Source organism: Nanorana parkeri, unplaced genomic scaffold (assembly GCF_000935625.1).
Source record: "Nanorana parkeri isolate BGI_ZX_2015 unplaced genomic scaffold, ASM93562v1 scaffold982, whole genome shotgun sequence".
Lineage (NCBI taxonomy): Eukaryota > Metazoa > Chordata > Amphibia > Anura > Dicroglossidae > Nanorana > Nanorana parkeri.
The window spans coordinates 509475-531272 of record NW_017307250.1 but is presented as its reverse complement, the minus strand read 5'-3'; the positions used below and the strand labels follow the sequence as shown (position 1 = coordinate 531272).

Here is a 21798-nt window from a genome sequence, read left to right as displayed (position 1 = left end):
CCCAACTTGCCCAATGACTTGACTAAGTGTCATGTTTATTTTTAGATAAAGAGTTGGAAGAGGGTATTTCACTTGGGGCTGATTTTCTTCCTGGCTGTCTGCCGCAGGAACTATAGATGTGAGATTATGTCCCGATCCAACTGAAAATGAAAAAAAATGCCATTTCAAGTAGTAAGTGATCTGTTTTTTTCTGAGAATCTACATTGTCGGGACCTTCTGAAAGTCTTTTCTAAAAAAAAAGTAAAAGTCTCTGGCCAATCACTGGAAAATAAATACTTGCATTGGGAGACCACATTCTGAATATCATAAACAATGCTTCAAAACAGTTACATCAATTGCCACTACCAGGCCATATGCGTCTTCGTGATTATACTTATTCATACTGTCATGTATGAGCAAAGCTTTTTCTAAACACCCCATGCAACCTTCACTGGCTAAAGAAATAACACAGATTACTGTACATAAAAAAAAGTCTGTAGGGTTGAGCAAATAGTTCGGAAACAAACTACTGGCATTTGTAATGTCCTCTATAATAGGGAGCCCTCGCATAATCAATTTATATTCTCCTTGACTTCATTACAGCATTCTTACTTAAATAAAAAATAATTTGCAATGATTAGTAGCAGACTACTTTCATTCTGTGACCATAAACAATGATAAAGCTAGGCCATGACATTGCAAAATTGTATTTTCTTCTTTCATGGGGACAAACCAAATTTATATTTTTTTTGTAAGACAAACTGGTAAATCAATTTTAGATATATATATGATGACTTATATATTACACAGCTCCTTAGCAGCACACAGACCCCACAACAAGATATCCTCACCTGAGTTTCCAGTTATGCAGACTTATTGTGGCCATTACAAAAATTCCTAACACTTTTAGTCATGTATTATTGCACCGACTGCAGCAGCAATATCAAATTCAACCCCCCACTACCCCCCTCCCTTCCGTATTGCAAAATAGGGGTAATAACACCCTATCACAGCATAGAAGAGAGCCAAGCACATGTTGATGCTGGCATTGTAAAAACTCAGTGACTCAACTCGCTCATAAATGATATACCAGTCTTGTTTGAAAAGGACCTATTATATAATATGATATAATATATGGACAATTCTGTCTGTCTGCAATGGTCACATCTTTTTTAACTTAGAATAACTGTCCGACAAAGTTCATTAATAAACAAATTACACAATAAACGGAACAGCAAAAGTATAATCACAGTTTAACGTGTCAAATAACTGCAATGGTACAGAAGATGCAACTGAAAAGAATTGGGGATATATAAAAGTAGGTCACGGGTTGCCCATTCAAAACTGCAAGGATATGGGTATCTCAGTGAATTTCAGTAAATATAGAGTTGAAAATTTCCCCCCAATTTAAAGTGAGAGTAAAGTTTCTGATGTAATGCTATTTTAGTTTTAGACTTTACATACTGTATATCAGAAAGGTCAACGAGAAATACTGGTGCACCAAGGCAAATGTGCATTCTGAACAAGTCCTAATTCAATTTAGAATGATGAGTTAACTAACTAAAAAGACAATCAATAAATTACAGGCTTATAAGGCCTCCAGCTCTTTGTCATTAACAATGAGTTAGGTCTGCTTTGAATGTCCAAAGGGAATGATAAACTGGTCCTTTTGTTTGGAGAAAGGAATGTACAGGTTAGAAGTAGAAGGAAACAAAATAATACAGTTCTGTACAGTTGATCCCAAGATCAGAAGTCCTAGGTATCCCTCTGAACCATGGCTTGGATCCAGCTGGTTAGGACCGATACTTCAGGATGATCGGGACTGTAAGTAAGTAAAAAATACATAACACAGATTGTTACATAAAATGTCTTGGACCTAAGAAAAGGTGCTCAATAGAAAACTAGTGTGTAAGTTCAGTAAGTGTTAATAATGCATAATAATATATATGTGAGGCACTGGCTGGCCGGATGTGGACTGTGTATGTGTGTCTTCTAGGTTGGTTACCGACACAGGATGAGGGGCTACAGAGTTTGTATCCTTTGTGGAGAAAACAAACTATTTGTCTTCATGTGTATTCAGCATGCGTCAGTTTGAGATGCTTCAGAATTCTTTCACAGGTGGTATTGCCGTACATCAAGTTGCTTTTATCATTTCTATTGACTTGTATGGGGGGGAAGGCAATTCTAAACCAAATGCCTGTGTACACAAGCCCGTAAGCTGTGGCTTATCATTATTATTATTATAATACAGGATTTATATAGCGCCAACAGTTTCCGCATCGCTTTACAATATAAGGAGGACCCAGCTAACCATCTAGAAGGGAGGGGCAAGTGATATGGTAGCTGTGTGGGGATTAATTGTTTGAGAAAGTGATAGTTCAGTGGTTAGGTTGAAAGAGTAGAAGACAGTTGGACGGGTTGGAGTAAGGAGTTCCAAAGGATGGGGGAGACTCCAGAGAAGTCCTGGAGGTGAGCATGTGAGGAGTTGACAAGGGAGAAAGAGAGTAGGAGGTCTTGGGAGGAGCGGAGGGGACAGTTAGGGTGATACTTTGAGACAAGGTTGGAGGTATAGCCGGGGGCAGAGTTCTGGATGACTGTAAGTGGTTGTTAATATTTTGAATTTTATTCTTTAGACAATTGGAAGCCAGTGGATAGTCAGAGGAGGATTTGCAGACACTCAGTGATTGGTTAGATGGATGAGTCTAGCAGCAGCATTCATGATAGACTGAGGGGGGGGGGGATAGCCTGTGTAGAGGTAAGCTGATGAGGAGGGAGTTGCAATAGTCGAGACGAGAGATAACAAGCGAGTGGATGAGTAGTTTTGCCGTTTCATTGGTTAGGAAGGGGCATATTTTGGAGATGTTATGATTTGGATAGTGATTGGATGTGGGGCAGAAAGGGGAGGTCAGAGTCAAGGATCACACCTAGCACCTTGGCATGGAGGGAGGTATAGTTGTGTTATCAATCTTAATGGAAAAGTTGGGGAACGGGGCGGGAGGAAATATAATGAGCTCAGTTTTAAGACATCCAGACCGATATGTCAGTTAGTAAATTAGTGACGTTCAAGGACACTGAGGGGGTGAGTTGTGGTGTGGAGAGATATATTTGAGTGTCATTGGCATAAAGATGGTAGATTTGAGGGTTAGAACTTAGCTTGGCTTCCAGGGTTTCCAGGAGGAACTCTCTAGAATCAATCAGCATTGCTAGTATTCTCTTGGATATCACTATTGATCTGTCTTTCTGAATAACAGCTTTTAGGATAAAGTGGCTGTTCTGCTACTACATGCTAAACAAACCTACGAGCTGCACACATCACCCCTGGGTGTTTATTGCCTAATAATAGAACAGCAGCCATTAGATGATTTTTTTAAGACAGACCAGAGCAGAGAAGTCTGTTAAACATTTGTCCAAATAATGGAGCTTTTTAATTATGTTCCTAACATTAACACACAGAAATGAGAGTGATTATATTCATTGTATAGCATCCCATTCAGAAGATCTAGTTAATAACAGAAGTGAGGTTTTCATTGGGCTATTTGTTGTGAAAATAAATGATCAACTAAGCCAGCCTGTGTCCAGGTTTTGATTAACCTTTTGCTGCATCAAATACTGTAAATTAAGAAAATCATAATAAATCCTGTACACTTGATACTTACCAATGATCACTAGCAGGATGAGAATGAAAACCGAGGCCACTATGGCTTTCATCTAAAAACACAAAGCACAAGGACACTTTACATAACACTGAAAGTATGGATGATAAAATGATATAAAAATTACTTTTGACATCATATAGCTTATACATCTATACAAGGGATGTCCAAACTGCGGCCCTCCAGCTGTGGTGGAACTACGAATCCCATGAGGCTTTGCAAGATTCTCATAGCCACAGACATGACTCCCGGAGATGCTTCATGGGATTTGTAGTCTCACCACAGCTGGAGGGCCGGAGTTTGGACATCCCTGATCTATACAGTTTAATGAACAGAATTCTTCTAAAGTGACATAAAAAGGTGCTAGCAGATATAAAGTGCAGGTACCACAGACCGTCAGCAGCTCCCTTTATCCGTTTACACCTGCTAGTTGCTTTCAAGGGGTGAATTATGTGTTCAAGAAGAGCCTCTGACCGGTTAGATCTGCCTAAATGTCAGCCTATGGCAAAGCCCATGTACATGCACCAAGGCTGTGCTTCAGTTTTAGCGGGTGAATGGAGCTACCGATATGCATTTACATATTAGAATTCTATGTACAGCTGCTCTAAACACTCAGCGTGTCATTCACGAATATCAGATTGGAATCTTGTTTTATTAGGCTCTCTAATTAAGTGTTATTATACTGTATCAAGGATGTATGGAAATGCATCACACTTATAAAAGAATAGTTTTTGAATAATGAGGTCTTTCATACCGGACAAGCAGCAGAATTTCGATATAATTAGATAAATGAGTGCCAGCAGTATTGTTATTTAGTAAATTTGAATCTAATTCTATGCTTTTAATAATGGGAATAAAGATTATATGGCATGTATGTAAACAGCACACCTGTGTGATCTTACAGTAAATGTGAGGGAGAGCACTGGAATGGGGTTGTAATAAATTGAATAGATGGGGCAATCCTCATTATAGAAACATAGTTTAGAGCAGAAGTCCGGGCAAAATGTTTTATTAATCCTTGCAGTGGGGCTACCCTTGCGCTGCAAGAGTATCTGCTTGTTTTTGTCTAGGGACTAAACTAAAAAAAAGTTAAACACACCCGGTCCTTGGAGCCTGCTTGCTCTTCCAGCCTCGCTCCCCCTCTGCTGCAGCAGTCTAAGGATCCTCGAGTCATCACCTCCTATACACTGGGTATAGGATGTGAGGACGCTAAGGGACATACCATCGCTGCAGTGGAGGAGACGGGCCGGAGGGAACGCTGTCACGCCTGGCTGGCTCAGGTCAGTATAACCTTTTTTTTTTGTCCCTAGATGAGAATGAAAGCTAACCTTTGCAGCGGAAGGGGGTGAGGGGTAGCCACACTGCAATGCTTAATTCATTTTTTTTACAGAGTTGTTCTGTAAGATATCTTTTTTGTTTTCAAACTTTATTGAGTTTTTGGGGTATTCCCAGGAGAGGAATATCCTTTTCATTGCATAGGTTACATATAGGAAAGTTTGAAGCTACTATAAAATAACAACAAAACCTAAATCTAAAATTCCCATGCTGGTTGCCACATCTAGAATAGTTATCCAATCTGCTATTTAACGCATGTTCATTAGGATGGTGTAGGCAAACCAGCAAACGCACTATATTATATTAGGGCACCTCCAGGGCCCCCAGGCTATTTGTTAGTTAGGCCTTCATAAGATATCATTTTTTGAAATGCTATTCATCTTCAGCCTTGGTTTATCAGTGATGAAGATCCTGTCTATATGAGAAGTGCACTTTAAACCTTCACATCGGGTAAAACAGCAGAGACTTTGATGCTCTATATTTTGATCCAATAAGTACTTACCTTACATTCCCGCCACCACATTTGTCTTCTGAGATGTTTTGCTCTGCTACTGAAAGCTGTGGCGTTATCTGACAGACTTTCTGTACGGCAAAACAAAAAGAGAAACCCAGCGAAAAATGATTATAATAAAGAATTTTGAAAAACAAGGTTATATGTTATATAATGTACATTTCATGGAATGTTTTTATTAAAGCAAATTATCAGCTTTAATTATTATCTTTTTAAAGCTATATACATACAGTGCACTATAAAAGCATTTAGACACTTGACCAATTCTATAATTTTTCTGACCTTCTTCACTGAAGTTTTATTCCCTGGACAAGCACGGAAACTCAAAATTTATTTTGTGTTTATTTTTATTTTTTATTGTACAGAAAAAAAAACATGAAATGTGAAATCTGCAGGTCACAAATATCATTTGAGCAATCTGAACGACCTTAAAGGAGAACTATGGGGTTAGGGCTTTTCCCCATAGTTCTCCTTGGGGTAACGGGAGGACACAAACTAGCGTCCTCCCGTCACCATAAGCTCAGTATACCGCGAGCTACTCGCGGTATTCTGAGATGCCGCAGCTGAAGCAGATCCCGACAATTATATCTGGATCCGCCCAGCTGCATCAGTGACAGCTGGCTCTGCCTATCTAGAGGCAGAGCCAGCTGTGAGCGTCCCCTCCCCCGTCCGTTCCGCCAGTCAGCGCTGGCGGATTGGAGCGGGGAGGGAGGAATCCAGCCCCTCCCCTGTCACGGCAGAGAGCCGTGACATGATCGAGAGGTGAGCGAACACCGCTATGTGTTCACTCACTTCCTGATCTACTGAGCCGACCTGTGACAGTCTCATTGTCACAGGTCGGCTAGAACTATGAGGTGAGAGATAAGCACTCACCTCATAGTTCTCCTTTAAGTAAATATATCTGTTAGAAAAGATCTCTTTATCTCTCTTGGACAATTTTTTGTATATTTATCTCCGCAGACCCCAAGGTGGGTGTACAAAATATTAACTCCATATAAAAAAAAAAAACATGTTTGGGGTTTTTACATTTCTTGTAGTGCATTTCGGGTAGGTTTTGGGAAAAGAGGGCAAGAGTTACAGCTATAGCTGTAGTTACATTGGGGGGCGACAGGCAAAGCGCTATGGCAGCTTTGCTGCACAATGTTTGAAGTGTGCCTGCTGCCCCCTTTCCGGCCAAAGCATCCCAGGTTGATAAGAGCCAGGCGGGATGTGGGCCATACGCTCTGGCCAGCGTCCCACCCAGCTCCTAGCAACCAATGGTGGAGGGTGGCGTCACTCAGCCACCACACCCTACCACCCCTACTGGCTGCCTCTGGTGTCAAAAAGACTTTCCTTTTAGCAGGAAAATGTGTGCTGCCACACTTAAAAAATAATTCAAGAATGGTTTGAGGAACACAACAACGGCTTTTAGGTGTTGACTTGGCCTCCAAATTCTCCAGATTTTAATCTAATCGAGCATCTGTGAGATGTGCTGGAAAAACAAGTCTGATCCATGGAGGTCCTACCTTGCAACTTACCGGAATTAAAGTATCTGCTACTGATGGCCTGGTGCCAGACACCACAGAATACCTTCCGAGGTCTAGTGGAGTCCCTGCTTCCTTGAGTCAGGGCTGTTTTGGCAGCAAAAGGGGAACCTTCTTAATATTAGGTGGGTGGTCATAACTTTATGGTGGGTGTGTGTGTGTGTTGGTGTGTAAAGCCCATGTCTGTAGGACTGTTCCTGCACTGCAAAGGTTAACTGCTTGCTTTTGTCTAGAGGTGAGGCTGCAGTAAGGCAGATTTACTTACCTGATCCCCGCGCCCGCCAGCTCCCTCTGGGCTGATAGACTGGTTTGCTCCCCCTGGGCTGCGGCAGTCTATAGCCCACCGATGTCACTATGTCTAATGCAGGTTCCACAGACCTACATTAGATGTGAGGACACCGAGAGACATTCCACCAGCTTGAGCAGTGAGGGGAGAAGAGGAGAGTGCTGATCGCAAGGGGACTGGAGTTCAGGAAAATAAATCTGCTTTCCTCCAGCCCCTAGACATAAATGAGCACTTAACCCTTGCAGTGGGACTACTTTTCTTGTTTCCCCAGATATAGACTTTACATGCAACTTGTGTAAGAGGTGGAATTTTTCTTATTATTAGGTTCCTGTAATCTCCCGAGCACCAACACTCTGAATGGGAAAGGTAGAGCCCTCACTCAATGCCACTTAGGCTGGGTGCACACCTGGGCGTTCCTAATAGGCGTGTTTTATGCGCGTTTTTAGCACTTTTTTTGTCCAATGAAACGCGCGTTCGACGCACGTTTTTTAACCTCCCTGGCGGTGTGATTTTTTTTTTTTTTTTTCTCTATCTGTTTTTCGTATTTTTTTTTTCTTTTAAACACACGGACGCTCGCAAGGGACGGAACCCGGAAGGCCTGAGGACAAAGCGGGGATCGCGGACAAGGTAAGACCTACGCTGTATTGAGTGTGGCTACAAGGGGTTACATGGTACAGAAAATTAACCCAGAGCCACACTGGGGAATACCAATGGATTAACGCTGAAATCAAGTACTTTTTCGCGCGTAGGGCGCTTTTCAGCGCGACAAAACGGGCTGAAATACGCACAGGTGGGAACCATGCCCATAGGGATTAATAGCATTTCACTTCTTGAGCGTTTTTCAGCGCTTTGATCAGCACTCAAAAACACCCAGGTGTGAACCCAGCCTTAGGATTTGCTGTAGAAAGTGATGACCTCAGAGTTGTGCATCTGCTTCTTCATTATACGATCAACAATCTGGGGGTATGTTAGTCACTATAGTGTGATACTGCAGGAGAGGTTAAGGACCTGTGTGCACTGTCAGTGGTGTCTGTACCACTAGACATGCTGAAATTTACTAATCCTATAGCAGGTAAAACTGATCACATACATGTACTTCAACAGTATTTGTAGCTGCTTGCCTGCAGTTCAGCTTTAATAAAGACGCAGATGTAGACTACAGCCTCTTTCCATGTTACCAAATGATGCAAGGGAAGAGGCTGGAGCAAGTTTTGATTAAAGCTAAAGAACCTCTTTAATTTACTTGACAGCAATTATTGCATTTTGTACACAATTATTGCATAGTGTACATTTATTCTCACCTGACTTGTCTTGTAACTCATCCAATCTCTCTCCTCGTTCTATCACCTTAGTGATGTTCTCTTGCATAACATCAATCACTTCATCCACCTGGTTCTGTACACTGTAAATATACACAGTTTGTTCACTGCATCAGATGTACGGTCAAGAACATAAAATCATATACAAGTTAGAGGCAAAGCATTGCATAATATCTGTTTTCATCACGTTCATTCCATGTGTTTTGATTTATAGGTCTTCCTAAAACAACTCAAAGCTATCCTTCATTGTAAACAGGGCCGTCATCATAAAATGATTTAATAAGTTATACACTTGAATGAATTGAAAACATTCATAAAATTCCCATAAGGCATCATTTATATAATAGAGAATGCCAAAATAATGAAAACCAAATGTCTGTCAGAACCCAGGGATCAACACATAAACCCAGAAAACACAGAAGGCTGTTTTTCCATGTTATCATTTCATTCTTATTATTTCCTTTATATTGACCAAAAACAGGCCCTTTAGCAGAATTCCTTCTGTGATCCCATGCCTGACCTGCCTTATTACAATCTGTAAAGGAAATGATTATTACCGAGCACCACAGCTAACGTATCATGGAGCATACACCAACCAATGTTTTTACTTCCACAGTTTAGGATCAAAGTAGCCGTCTGAGACAAATACAATACAGGAACAAATGTAAGCTATGCCTGATTAAAGTAAACTTTTTTCAATAATGAATCCAGATCACACAAATATACATTTCCTAGCAAAGTATTTCTTTACATTTTTTCCCAAACACGTACAGTCATCATGTTTGCAAACTGCTGGCTCCAACTCTCTCAGCTCCTCTTCCCTGAACTTCCTGTCCTGTACAAGATTAAAAGCGGCAGAGCAGCCTCCAGCAGCTGTCCAACTAGTTTGGAGAAGTGAGGAGGGAGAAGGAAGCACAGGGCAGGAGAGTGACTTGCCTTGCTGTGCCTGTGTATTTTTGGAGACACCCACAACTTATTAGTACACACAAGGGTGGCTCCACAGGACCCTGTAAGGGAAAGGAGCCACCCGAAAGCAGGATACATGGCCTGTTAGTGCATATCCATGCATATACTGTTATTCCTAATAATGATTTTATTGATTGTGTCTGTATCTTAGGTAATCCTCATATTTTTGAGCTATGCATATTGGTGCCCAATGAGATCCGATGTATGTTATTAGCTATGTAATTTGGAAAGCACTAGACAAAAATGTTGCTGTCAATTCAGCATCATAGACATTAACATATCTGTATTTAGTAGGCACAGTCATCTTAGGCTCTCCTGCCGCCTGATGTAACAGAGCCAACCATACTAATTGGTCACAGAAATGCCCACTAGTAAGACATGACCCCAATATTTTGTCATTTGGAAACTGAAGATAAATGAAGGAAAGAGACATGTAAGACAAATAAATAAAAGGTAATGATAGATTAATAAACTCTATAAAAAAGGAGAGTCCATTTTTTCTGAAGCCCCTGGACAGAGATGTATATTACTCTGTCCTCAGTGTGTGGAATTGTACATTCTATAGCTGAAATGTAAGGGTTGAAAGTCTTATGGGCTTCTGGGAGTACTTGAGACCGCCTGTCCACAATCTATTCCAAGGTTCTTTCACATATGTAGAGAAGCTCAGCAACCACATGAACCAAACATGGACAATTGATATTTTCCATCAGTTGAAAGTGTAAAATTATGTTATTTCAGTGCAGCACAATCTTCTATATCCACATTTTGGGAAAAACAAAACACCGCCTAAAAATTTTGGACTAGCAACCATAGAGTGTAAAAAATTTAGCAGTATGAAATAACTGGTTAAAATGTAGTTTTTCATCGCCCACAGCACAGCAAGTCTCCAGGACGTACAAAAGCAAAGGCAAGCAACACAGCAAACATTAATAGGGCCCTGTACCTGGAGACAAACCTGCCCAGTATGTTGTTGAACCTTGGGGCCAGCTAGCATCCCCCACCTGCAACACAGCTCCAGGAACTCTGCCAGGTGTAGGGACCACTCGCCTAATTCTGACTGAATCCGGTTTAGCTGATCCTCCAGTGGGACAGTTCATGCTCCAGAGACAGTCAAATCATCCAAAGTTCCAATATGTTGATCAGGAGACAAGACTTCTCTGAAGACCAAGCCTTCTGCACCAACATCATGAGGATCCTCCAAAAGCTGGGAAGGAATCATATCCAAGACTCCGGAGCTAGATTTCTGAGCCACAAGGCCAAGGACAACCTGGCCTTCGGTGACAGATGAATCAGTTTATCCAGGGATTGGATTGACTTGTCCTACGTTGACAGAATGTTATGTTATAGAGGTCTGGAGTAAAACTTGCAAAATGGGACTGCCTCAAAAGAGACTAAGATGAGACCTAGGACTCGCATGCAGAAGCAAAGAGTCATACAGCCCCTGGACTAGAGATTTAGAATCTAACACTGGAGTGTTTGTTCTCTGGAAGGAACACTTTGGCCTGAGTTGTGTCCAGGACTAGACTCGGATACTTTAAAAGAGAAATCAGTTAAAAGGACGATTTCGGAAGGTTCAGGATCCTTCTGAATCGCTGTACCGTTTGGACAACATCTTCGGGGTTGTCCGAAAGAGGCAGGGCTAGTACAGGCGCCAGCACCATGGTGAATAACTGAGGCGAAAGAGGAGGGACACAAACTGGTTTTGCAGGGGCTTCTATGGAAAGACTAGCAGAAAAAATAAGCTAGTCTTAACATAGGAGAGCTGTAGAAACGTCATCCTCCTAGAACACTATGAACAGACAAAGGCATGCTGGTAGTGAAAGGGGGTGGTAGTATAACCCAAAGGGAAAAATGTCCCTCAAAGGATGAGAAAAAATAAACACAGATACTTATGTGTGTAAAAATAAAAATGTTTGCAAATGGTAAAATCTTTAGGCCCCATTCACACCAAGGCGGCATCGTTTTTGCGTGTTTTTACGAGCGGGTTCAGTGTGCAATCTTTTTCGCAAGAAGACGCACAATTTGACTGGCAGCTCAAGAAACACTGCTGTCAATGGACGAACGTGCATTACAAACACGCAAAAATGTGCATAAAAATGTGCAACATGCTTCTGCCGTGCGTGTCCTGGAGCTTCCATTGACGTCTATGGGGGGAAAACCAGCTTAAAACTGCCAAAAAAAAGCTCATGTACTTTTTTTCTGTGTTTGGCATTTTGCTGCTCAAGTGTAAATAGGGGCCACCGAAGATCATGGGATTTCTTGTGTTGGGCGTTTAAAAGCACCTTTTCTACTGCTCAAAATGCCTAGGTGTGAACCAGGCCTAATAAGTTATTATTTGATAAATAAATGTATTATTTATACTTTTGTATATGCCTTTTTTAACAAAGCCATTGGAATTTTGTCTTTTTGTCTTTTAATGGTGAGTCACGCTTTAAATCTGGCACACGGAGCAGTATATCAGTTCAGTAAAGACTTGAATGCAAGTCTAAAGAGCTATATCATATACAGATAAATCAGACAAGACAACAAAATCTGGATACAAAAACTCCAGTGTTTACAATGACCCAAATACATCTTAAACTAAACATAAAGAGTAAATGTATGCTGCATGTTATTTAAAGCAACTAGATCACGTTCACCCGGGTTAGGAAATATTCGCCTATGTGCAATTTGCAGTTAGTGTTTCCCTGGCTCAGAGCTGCAAGACACTTATTTGTTGACCAAGGGTCAAAAGTCAAATACCAACATTAAATAAAAGGAAAGTAGGGAGATCCTGACCTGTGATTTATACCCTTCACAGTTTCCTTTAACAACAACTGTTAAGCATGGCTCACCTCCTCAAATCAAGTAGCCACTACTACATAAGTAACTAAAGCTTATCGGACCATTGGTGAAAGTAGAAAGTTATACCAATTACTAACCAACTCATTGCATTGAAAATGAAAATTTTCTATGTCAAGTACAATACTGGATCTAGGAATCACACATTTATACTCAAAACTACAAAGATATCTAAACATTCTCCTCCTGACACACAAAGAAGCTATTAAGGATTCTATATTTATTTCTGTAATGCAACCAGGCTGCATATACATTATTAAATATGCTCCCTGGCTAGCGTTGTTGATTGGAGTAATACCACGCCACCACTGATGTTTCCAAGAACCACCCGCACTACGGTCTGCAACCTTCCAATGGTGGTGGTGCTCTGTTGAACACACGGATGGCGCCGTGCAAAGCTCAGAATAGTCTCAACAGGTCACAGGCACACACACAGATGAATTCAAATTTTAGATATGTTTATTGAAAAATGTCACGCCATGTCATTAGAAGCTGAAGCTAGCGTTCGGGACCTCGCAGGGACCCATCAGAGCGACATAGTGAGGCATGCATGCATGCAAGGAAGGTAGTTAGTTTATTCATTGGACAGCCCCATGAATTCATGGGTCCTGGGGCTCTCTGCAGGAGAGGTGCATACATATCAATGTCAGATATGTTTTATATGCAGAAGTACACTTTAAGAAAAAATATATTGGTACATGAAGGAACAGGTTAAGGGTGTCGCAGATGTTTTGGAGAAGCACATTTTTCACAGCCCTGTAATTAGAAAACCATCCTGCTTTGATTTAGTCACAGAATGGATTATATTTGCATTCCACTTACTTCTTCCAAAAGACACAGGTGGAGGGAGGATTGCTAAGAAGGAATTTGTAACAGAATAGCATGCTCAGCTCTGGCTGGGCACAGGGTAAAGAAAGCCTTCTGATGGACAAAGAGCATCTAAACTGCGTATCACAAATAAAATAGTATTTTTATATTACCACTTAACAAATATGCACAGACTTTTCTACAAGTTGCTGACAAGCTATCCTTGGTTAAATAAACTAATAAATCAACTGTAAAAGTTTTGCATGTCACCAATACACTTAGGAGTTCATGTGCAGATTTCCTAGACTCCTCAGCACCATCTAGAGGCTCTAGTGCCATGCAAACAGCAACTTTTATAAATTAATCTCTAAGGGTCTGTTCACACCTAAGCATAACGTTAATTGCACGATAGCGAATCAGGTCAATTATTTGATGTATTGCGTATCTTAAAAAGAAAAACATCTTTCTCCCTTATACTTTACTGATCTGTAGTTAAGACACATAAGGCTGCAGTAATAGGGTTTAACTTTACTACTAAAACCAAAACAGGACCAACCAACTTTTCATTTCTATGGCAACTCTATAGGAGTAACAAATACTGCTAATTACATTCTTTTTCAAAATGTAAATACATGATTATATTCCAGCACTAACTCAAGGTGTGGCACAGAATTATAGAGGAAGCTGAAACTATACAAGGAAAATATGTCATTATTATGAGCTTGGTAAAGCATGAAATCCCTTTCTCGGAATGTGGCACAACGATAATAAAAGCATTTAAAACACTACTTCTTTGTTGTAAAATGGTCCTGACCTCAGCACTGCTTTTTGCAGCATTAAAGTGACACTAAATTCTGGAATTGAATCATAAAAATAAATTCAATTACTCTAACTATTAACAATACTGGACCTTATTTGTGTATCTTTAAAGCTGTAGATTCTCTAATCATCTCTGAATTCATGCTGACACTGTTCTTCCTTCAGGAGGGTGGCTACTTTTGTTCCCCATGGTCCCTGAGGGTGTTGTAAAGTAATCACCGCTCCAAGCTCGCTCCCGGGATGAACTATAATCTCAATACAAATTAGTAAACTAAACATGAGATTGTAGTCCATCACGGGAGCAAGCTTGGAGTGGTGACTACTTTACAACACAGACAGGCACAATATGTGTATGTCCCGGTAGAGTTTAACAATGAAGTGCACGCTAAAAACCTTACTGGAGCAATAGCCAGGTACCAATATAGTACCTCAAGTGATGTGTTCCCCACAGGTGGCTGCAGCTTCTGTCGGTAATGTCACCGCTGAAGTTCCAGCAGTGAAACTGACAGTTGGGGCTGGAGCACAGCAATCACAGCGGGTCACCCATTCAGAAAACATCTTGTATGCTTTTCAAGGAATACAAGGCGCCCTGTGATTGGACGTGGGGAGATCAGGACGTTCATGTGCCCCTTGTCCAATCACAAAAAAAAGAAAACAAGACATTTGCTAAATGGGGAGAGCAAAGTGAGTGGCCCAATGTGATTGTTGCTTTCAGCCCTGACTGTCAATTTTGTCGCCGGAACTTCAACGGTGACATCACCGACAGAGGCTGTATGTGAAAAGAACAGTTTTCAAAAAAAGAACAAGCAGCCACCAGTGGGGCACGCATAATTAGAGGAACCTTATTGCTACTTAGCTAATGCACCAATAAAGTGTTTGCCGGCAGATTTAACTATATTTTGTCAGAGTAATTGTTTCTTTTTCATCACAATCAATTGAAGAAACATGATGAAAGATAAAACTAGTATTGTGACTTCTCTCAGAAGGGATATGGTGGTTTACATATAGGAATACATTTTGTGGTTTATGTGAGTATATATTAAAAATAACAATGGTGTGCCGAAACCCACAATTATCCGCAGTAATGGGAAACCCCTTTAAATTAGATGCATGAAAAAAAGACAAAACAAAAAAAGCACAGGAAGAATTAAGCATTTTTCGTAATATCATCATAGAATTGTTCTATTCCTGTTTACACAGCTGAAGTAAGAACAATAATCCCTCATAAAGGCATCATTGAAAGTAAAAATCAGATGACAACTAAATGCAATATGGAGTGTGTGTGTGTGTGTTTCAGGCAGGATGGAAGTGCTGCTAAAATAAACAGGGGGGGGTGGCACATAAGCAGCCAGACTTACAAGTGATTCCCACAGATGATGACCAGTGTGCAACAATCTGGTCACTTAAAGTGTAGCCAAACTGGGATAAAACCTATTTTATATGTTCTCATGCACATAGGATAACTTAAAGTGATATTAAATCAAAATATTTTAAGCCATTTCCAATGCTAATTAAATAACTTACAATGGATGCTGCTCCTTGATGTGTAAAAGTTTTAGATTTCTGAAGAATCAGCTGGTCACCTGAGCAATGGCCCTGGTATCCTCTTTCAGGGTGGCTCCTTTGCCTTCCAGGGTCCTACAGAGCCACCCTTGGGTGTGCCAGTAATCTATGTGTGTGTCTACACAAACACGCAGGCACAACAAGGCAAGTCACTCTCCTGCTTTTCCTTCGTCTCTACCCCCTTCTCCAAGCTACTAGATGCACAGTTGCCGGAGTCTGTCTTTTGTGCACTGGACAGAAGTTCAGGGAAGCCGAGCTGAGAGAGTAGGAGCCAGCTGTTCAGAGACATGATGGCTGTAAGTGCTTGGGCAAATATGTAAAGAAATACTTTGCTGGGCAATGCACATTTGTTTGATCTGGATTCATTATTTAAAAAGTTTAATGCTACTTTTTAAAATATGTCATTGCTACTTCCCATTTTTCTTGCTCTATTGTGAAAGAAATGTTTCTCGAAACTCTGGAAATGCAGTTCTGGACATGTAGATATGACCTAGGTTGTTGTACCTCTCGCCATTCCTGCCTATCTACATCCTATCTACACCTCTATCTATATTGCTTAGCCAACTTCTATACAGCTGTTGCCATACTTTTAGGAACAAAACCCATGTAAAAGACACCTAAATGTACTATGACCATTCTCCGAGTCATTTAACCATAACAAGTAGAAACCTAATTCATATTGTGTTTAAAAGAGCTGTAAATGTAACCTTGCTTTTGGCTTCACTTCTCTTATGGATCAAAGGAGTACATGTCAACTATCACCGCACAGCCATGCCAAAGTCGGGAAAATCCTGTCAATATTTTTGGACCCACTCCTGCTGCCTGACAGCTGGCTCTGCCTCTCTGCGTGCAGGTGAGAACCAAAGCCCCTACGCCCGATCCCTCCCTGGCCGGGGGGGGGGGACCAGTGACTGACAGCCATTGCTCTCTGCAGGGAGAAGAGATTGAAGCTAGCCATGCACCGTTACTAGAGGTGCACCGAAATGGAAATTTTTAAACCGAAACGAAACCGAAATAAAAAAAAATTGTCAATACCCGCTCTCCTCTCTGACACGCTGTCACAGGAGGCTGAGCGAGCGGTGTAGGGAGGAGAGCTCAGCCTCCTGTGACAGCGGGGCCTGTCTCTGCCCCCACACCGCTCTGCGGGACTGTGATAGGAGGCTGAGCAGTGTGGGAGGAGACGCGGGCTGCGCACAGCGCTCTCCTCCCGCAGCGCTCGGCCGACTATAACAGTTTCTTTCCTCCCCGCTGGGACACAGATCAGCGCCCAGCGGGGAGGAAAGAAAGCAGGGATGCGCCGACGTATCGGCAGGAAAATGGCACTTTCGGCATTATGCCAAAAGTGCCAATTTCGGCCGATATGTTTCGGCGGCCGATATATCGGTGCATCCCTAATGGTTACTATTATTAAATAAAACAGAATCTCCTGCTGTGTGCTTTGTATTTTGACAGGTATGCCGCTGTCATAATACCCGCACAGTGAGGGCAGCTGATTGGCTGCCCTCACTGTACATCATAAGATTTTCCATCAGGCTCCTTTTGATCTTCTGATCAAAGGATGTTGGGCAGAAGGGTGTCGACGTGTGCAGTCACGAAATTCACACAGTGTACGGCCAGCTTGAGAGTTGACTGATCAACAGTCATGTGATTGCTCAGCTGTTGGTATGGAGTTGACATGTGACAGCTGCAGTGTCCTATGCTGGCTCTAAGTATTGGTGAGCGTATATCTTACTCTCCCAATACTTCTCCTTTTGTGCGTTACAATGTAATAGCTAAAAACACATACACAAAAGTATACCAACCAGTCTAATGGCAAATCAGCTGGTCTAAGAACAGTGAGGACACTAGCTTGTCCATTTACCAAGTGATTTCAGCATACAGTAATGACCCGCCTACCAATATTTGAAACGTCAAGTCCTCTAAACTGGCATGCAAGATTTTCTTCAAGTGACACTAAACTCAGGAGTTTATTCTTAAAAAAGCATTCAAGTACCTTAACTATTAACAATTAGCAGCCACCCGTGGGGCACACATCATTAGAGGTAACATATTGGTAGCTGGCTATTTCCCCAGTAAGGTTTTTTGCCCACACTTCATCGTTAAACTCTACAGGGATATACACATATGGTCCCTGTGTGTGTTGTCAAGTAGCCACTGCTCCAAGCTGACTCTCATGATGGACTACAATCTGTATACAAACTAGTAAACTAAACATAAGACCGTAGTCCATCACAGGAGGGAGCTTTAAAACACACACAGGGACCATGGGAAACAAAAGTAGTTACCCTCGAGAAGGAAGGACAGTGTCCGCACTAATTCAGAGATGATTTCAGGATCTATAGCCGAGTGATACACAAATAAGATACATTTTTGTTATTAGTTAAGGTACTTGAATGCAGTTGAGTAGGGATGCACCGATACTATTATCGGTATCAATGCCAAGTATTTGGGCGAGTGCTTGTACTCGCCCAAATGCTCCGATGCCTGGCCCAATACTTATGCTTCCGGCATCAGGAAGCCGGGCAGTGAGTCATTGGCTGGGAAGCCGACTCCATGCTACTTCATCACCAGGTGACGAGGGAGCAGGAAGCTGGGGGGCGTGTAATGACACATTGCCTGGCTTCCTGATTGGCCGGGAAGCTGGCTCCATGCTCCCTAGTCACTCGTGACGAGGGAGCATGGAACCGGCTTCCCGGCCAATCAGGAAGCCGGGCAGCGGGTCATTACACGCCCCCCAGCTTCCTGCTCCCTCGTCACCTGGTGATGAAGTAGCATGGAGTCGGCTTCCCAGCCAATCAGGAAGCCGGGCAACGCATCATTACACGGTGCACGTTTTCCTGATTGGCTAGAAAGCCGGCTCCATGCGGTCTCGTCACCTGGTGACGAGGGAGCATGGAGATTGCTTCCTTGCTAATCGGGAAGCCGGGTAGCAAGTCTTTACACGCCGCCCGGCTTCCCAGCTAATCATAAAGCCAGGTGGCGAGTGATTACACGCCGCCTGGCTTCCTTCATAGGACGACGGTAATGGTATCCAAAAGTACCGGGGAAAAAAATATCAGTACTCAATACCAAAAACCGCTATCGGTGCAGCCCTAGTTTTAAGATTTAACTCCTGAGTTTAGTGTCACTTTAAAGCTAGGAGATTATTTCTAAATGTCTTTAGTATGAGACTTTACATCCAATGTCTATTATTATTTGCACTGGAATCAGAATTATTAATTTAATATGCTTTCAGTAGAATTGTGTGGCATGCTATAGAATTTTATGCAATCTTTGACTCCCCTGTAAATTGTAACAGACAAAAGAAGCAATAAACATGCCATAATATGTATATGATACAGGGATCCCTCTCGAGAAACACAAAATTGTAAACACAGTCACAGAGCAATGTTAAATATAACTCAGTAGCACTGGGACTTGTATACATCTTTTTCCAGCTGTCAGCCGCAGACTTACTGTCTGATCTTGTCATTCCTTGGTCCAAACTTAGGTGCAGAAGGTCCCCTCCTGGCAAGAAAGAATATTGAGTCAGTAACATATCAGGTGACTGCAGGTCCCAACATCCACAGCGAGTGTGTTGCAGTGTGGGGAAACAGCACACAAACACACAATAATAATAAGATTATGTATTTGTATGTTGTGTCCTGGATTCATATACCACTAACATATTGCACAGTACTTTACAGAGTACGCAAAGTAGCTTATGCTCATAGTACAAACTACATATCAGACAGAAGCCATTCAAACCCCTCCACCAATCAAAAAGTACATAGTGACAATGCTCTCAGGTGCTAGCTGGATTGCAATGTCATGTCCTACAAAGTTCCAGATACAGTGGGTATAGAAAATAATCACTCAAACAAAACAGATGCCCTTTAAAACTGTTAATACCTCCCCACTCCAAAGTATGTTAAGGGGTCTCTAAACCTCTACAGGTTGAATTAGACTACACGGGAATGTTTTCTTGCCTTTGATGCACACTGGTAATTTTGAAAAGAAAAAAAAAACATTTTTACCCCATGGATTGGTCTTAACTTTACAGCTTAGAATAAAAAACGTTTCCTAAAATAAGTTCATCCACGACTCTGACCCCTCTAATAACTATGGTCATGATACCTCCACTGAGCTTTACATTCCTATGTGCCTGCACCAAATTCAATGGGCTTTAACTCTTTTAAATGTATCATCCATTTTTGCCCCACGTTCTCTATTTTTTCTGCTCTTTTTGTCCCTCAGTTGTCATTTGGCTATTGCAGATATGGAACAAGGCAGTAATAGACGACGGGCACAGCTGGATTGTCTGTAGGTCTCTTTTGTTATGAGGTACTGTATAACACTTTGTTTTCGCATATAAGCAAAATCATTAACAGTAGATGGAGAACAATTGGTGACAATTTACCTGTAATTTGAGTCCACTTATTTGATATAAACGGGATCCTTCACTAAGGCCCCATTAACACCAAGGTGTTTTGTAGCTCGAAGCTATAAAATGCTTGATACAAGGAATCTCATTGTATTCTATTGCCCCTGTTCACACCTGAATGTCCTGCTGCTTATAGTAAAATCCTTGGAAAGTACATGAGCACATGTTCTTTTCAGGCACATTTGAGTGTTTTTGTACCTCACAGACCTCAATGGAAACCCCTTAAAATGCATGTCACAAGCATTTATAAACGCATTGGAGCATTACTGCATGATGCCACAGATGCTACTGCTTTCCAATGGGCCAAATAGAAAAAAAAGCCTAAAGCTGAATGCTTACAAAATGAGTCAAAAACCCATATTTTCGTGGATCAGAGCGTTTTTAAAAAACGCCAACACCTAGGTGTGAATAGGGCCCAGGGATAGGTTAGTTAAAGGTGGAAACAGGCTTTGGAAATTTGATAAAAGTAGGTTTTGTAAGAATTGTCACATTGCTGTCACATTACCGTGCTTGGATTGTGCCCAATGCAACAATGTTATGAAGGGAGATAAAATGTACTATTTGATATACGTGATTATTATACTTGTAATTCTGGCCAAATTTTTTTCCCCTCACCTTCCTTAAAGAGGAACTTTACCCATATCTTCATAATGACAACAAAAACACCTTTGGAAATGTTTGGCAATGACAATCTACAAACAGATACTTCTAGATAGTTGCCAGATTTTTATTATTTTCTATTCCCTTTTTTCTTTTCCTCACCATTCTTCTCACAGCTGCAATTTTTACTAACAGCAGATTAATATATCTCCCTTTACTTCCTGGAACTCTGGCACATATGACTAGGACATGTGACCATGTACATCAACTCAGGGGAGGAAAATACCTTTCCCTGAGATCTCATGAGATTACAGATCAGATTTCCCAGCAATGTACTGTGATGTAACCTTTCCAGGATTCAACACTTGGGCACAATACATCATTTGTACCCAAGTGGACCAGGAAGTTGAAAAAACTGTATGTAAACTAAAAATATGCTTGTTTAACTAATGAATGTAAAATGATTTCATGTCAGCATGGAGAGCTGCAAGTGGATGTGATTTTTAGTCAACGGGGATAAAGGTCCTCTTAATCTATAACTAGTGGCCACCTCCATTTTCTGTTTTTACTTTGGTTAAATTTTGCTGATCCTTTAAATGTTTACATGACGGTCCTAAATCTTGGACTGGACTAGACTACCTGTAAAGTTTATTCTTTAATTATCCCCAGGTTAGCCTCCACCTGATCAATTAGTTTCATATTGCCAAATTATGTTAGCAACTTCTAGATCTGCCTTTAGGCAGGGTGCACACTTGGGCGATCCCACGACTCGCTCCCCGAGACCGCACATTCGTGTGCGATTGCACACAGTGGTTGCCGCACGGCACCAATGATTTCAATGGGGGTTATATACACGTGGCAATCACTGAAAAAAGGTACCACGCTTTTTTTAGCCACGATCCTGCGCAATTGCACAGGTGGAATCATGACGAGAGACTGTGCGATCTGCCTGGCGCGACTGGAGTGCCATTAGAAAAAGAATGACACCGCCAGCTAAATCAGCTGTGGTGTGCGATTCCAGGACTGTGCGGCCATACGTGTAGTTTCGTGCACGGTTGCCGTGGTCATGGATCGCCCAGGTGTGAACCTGGCCTTAGTTCTACAATTTACGCCCTCATTTACACTGAGCGTTTTGTAGTGCTCAAAAAAAACCCTAAAACAAATGCCCCCCCC

The 21798-nt window shown here is 41.6% G+C and overlaps 1 protein-coding gene across 2 annotated transcripts in view; it reads right to left on the bottom strand.

The window, feature by feature from the left end:
- Positions 1 to 1398: 1398 nt before the first annotated feature.
- The window catches only part of VAMP4 (vesicle associated membrane protein 4), a 44617-nt gene continuing 24217 nt past the window's right edge, over positions 1399 to 21798 (bottom strand). Inside the window, exons 4-8 of one of the 2 annotated variants that reach the window (XM_018566840.1) lie at positions 19059 to 19109; positions 8589 to 8689; positions 5470 to 5549; positions 3636 to 3687; positions 1399 to 1801 (exon numbers count right to left, since the gene is read on the bottom strand). In XM_018566840.1, coding sequence (XP_018422342.1) covers positions 1773 to 1801; positions 3636 to 3687; positions 5470 to 5549; positions 8589 to 8689; positions 19059 to 19109 — 313 coding nt within the window. In that variant the 3' untranslated portion in view covers positions 1399 to 1772. The remainder of the gene's footprint in view (positions 1802 to 3635; positions 3688 to 5469; positions 5550 to 8588; positions 8690 to 19058; positions 19110 to 21798) is intronic. The other variant, XM_018566841.1, reaches the window with a different exon arrangement.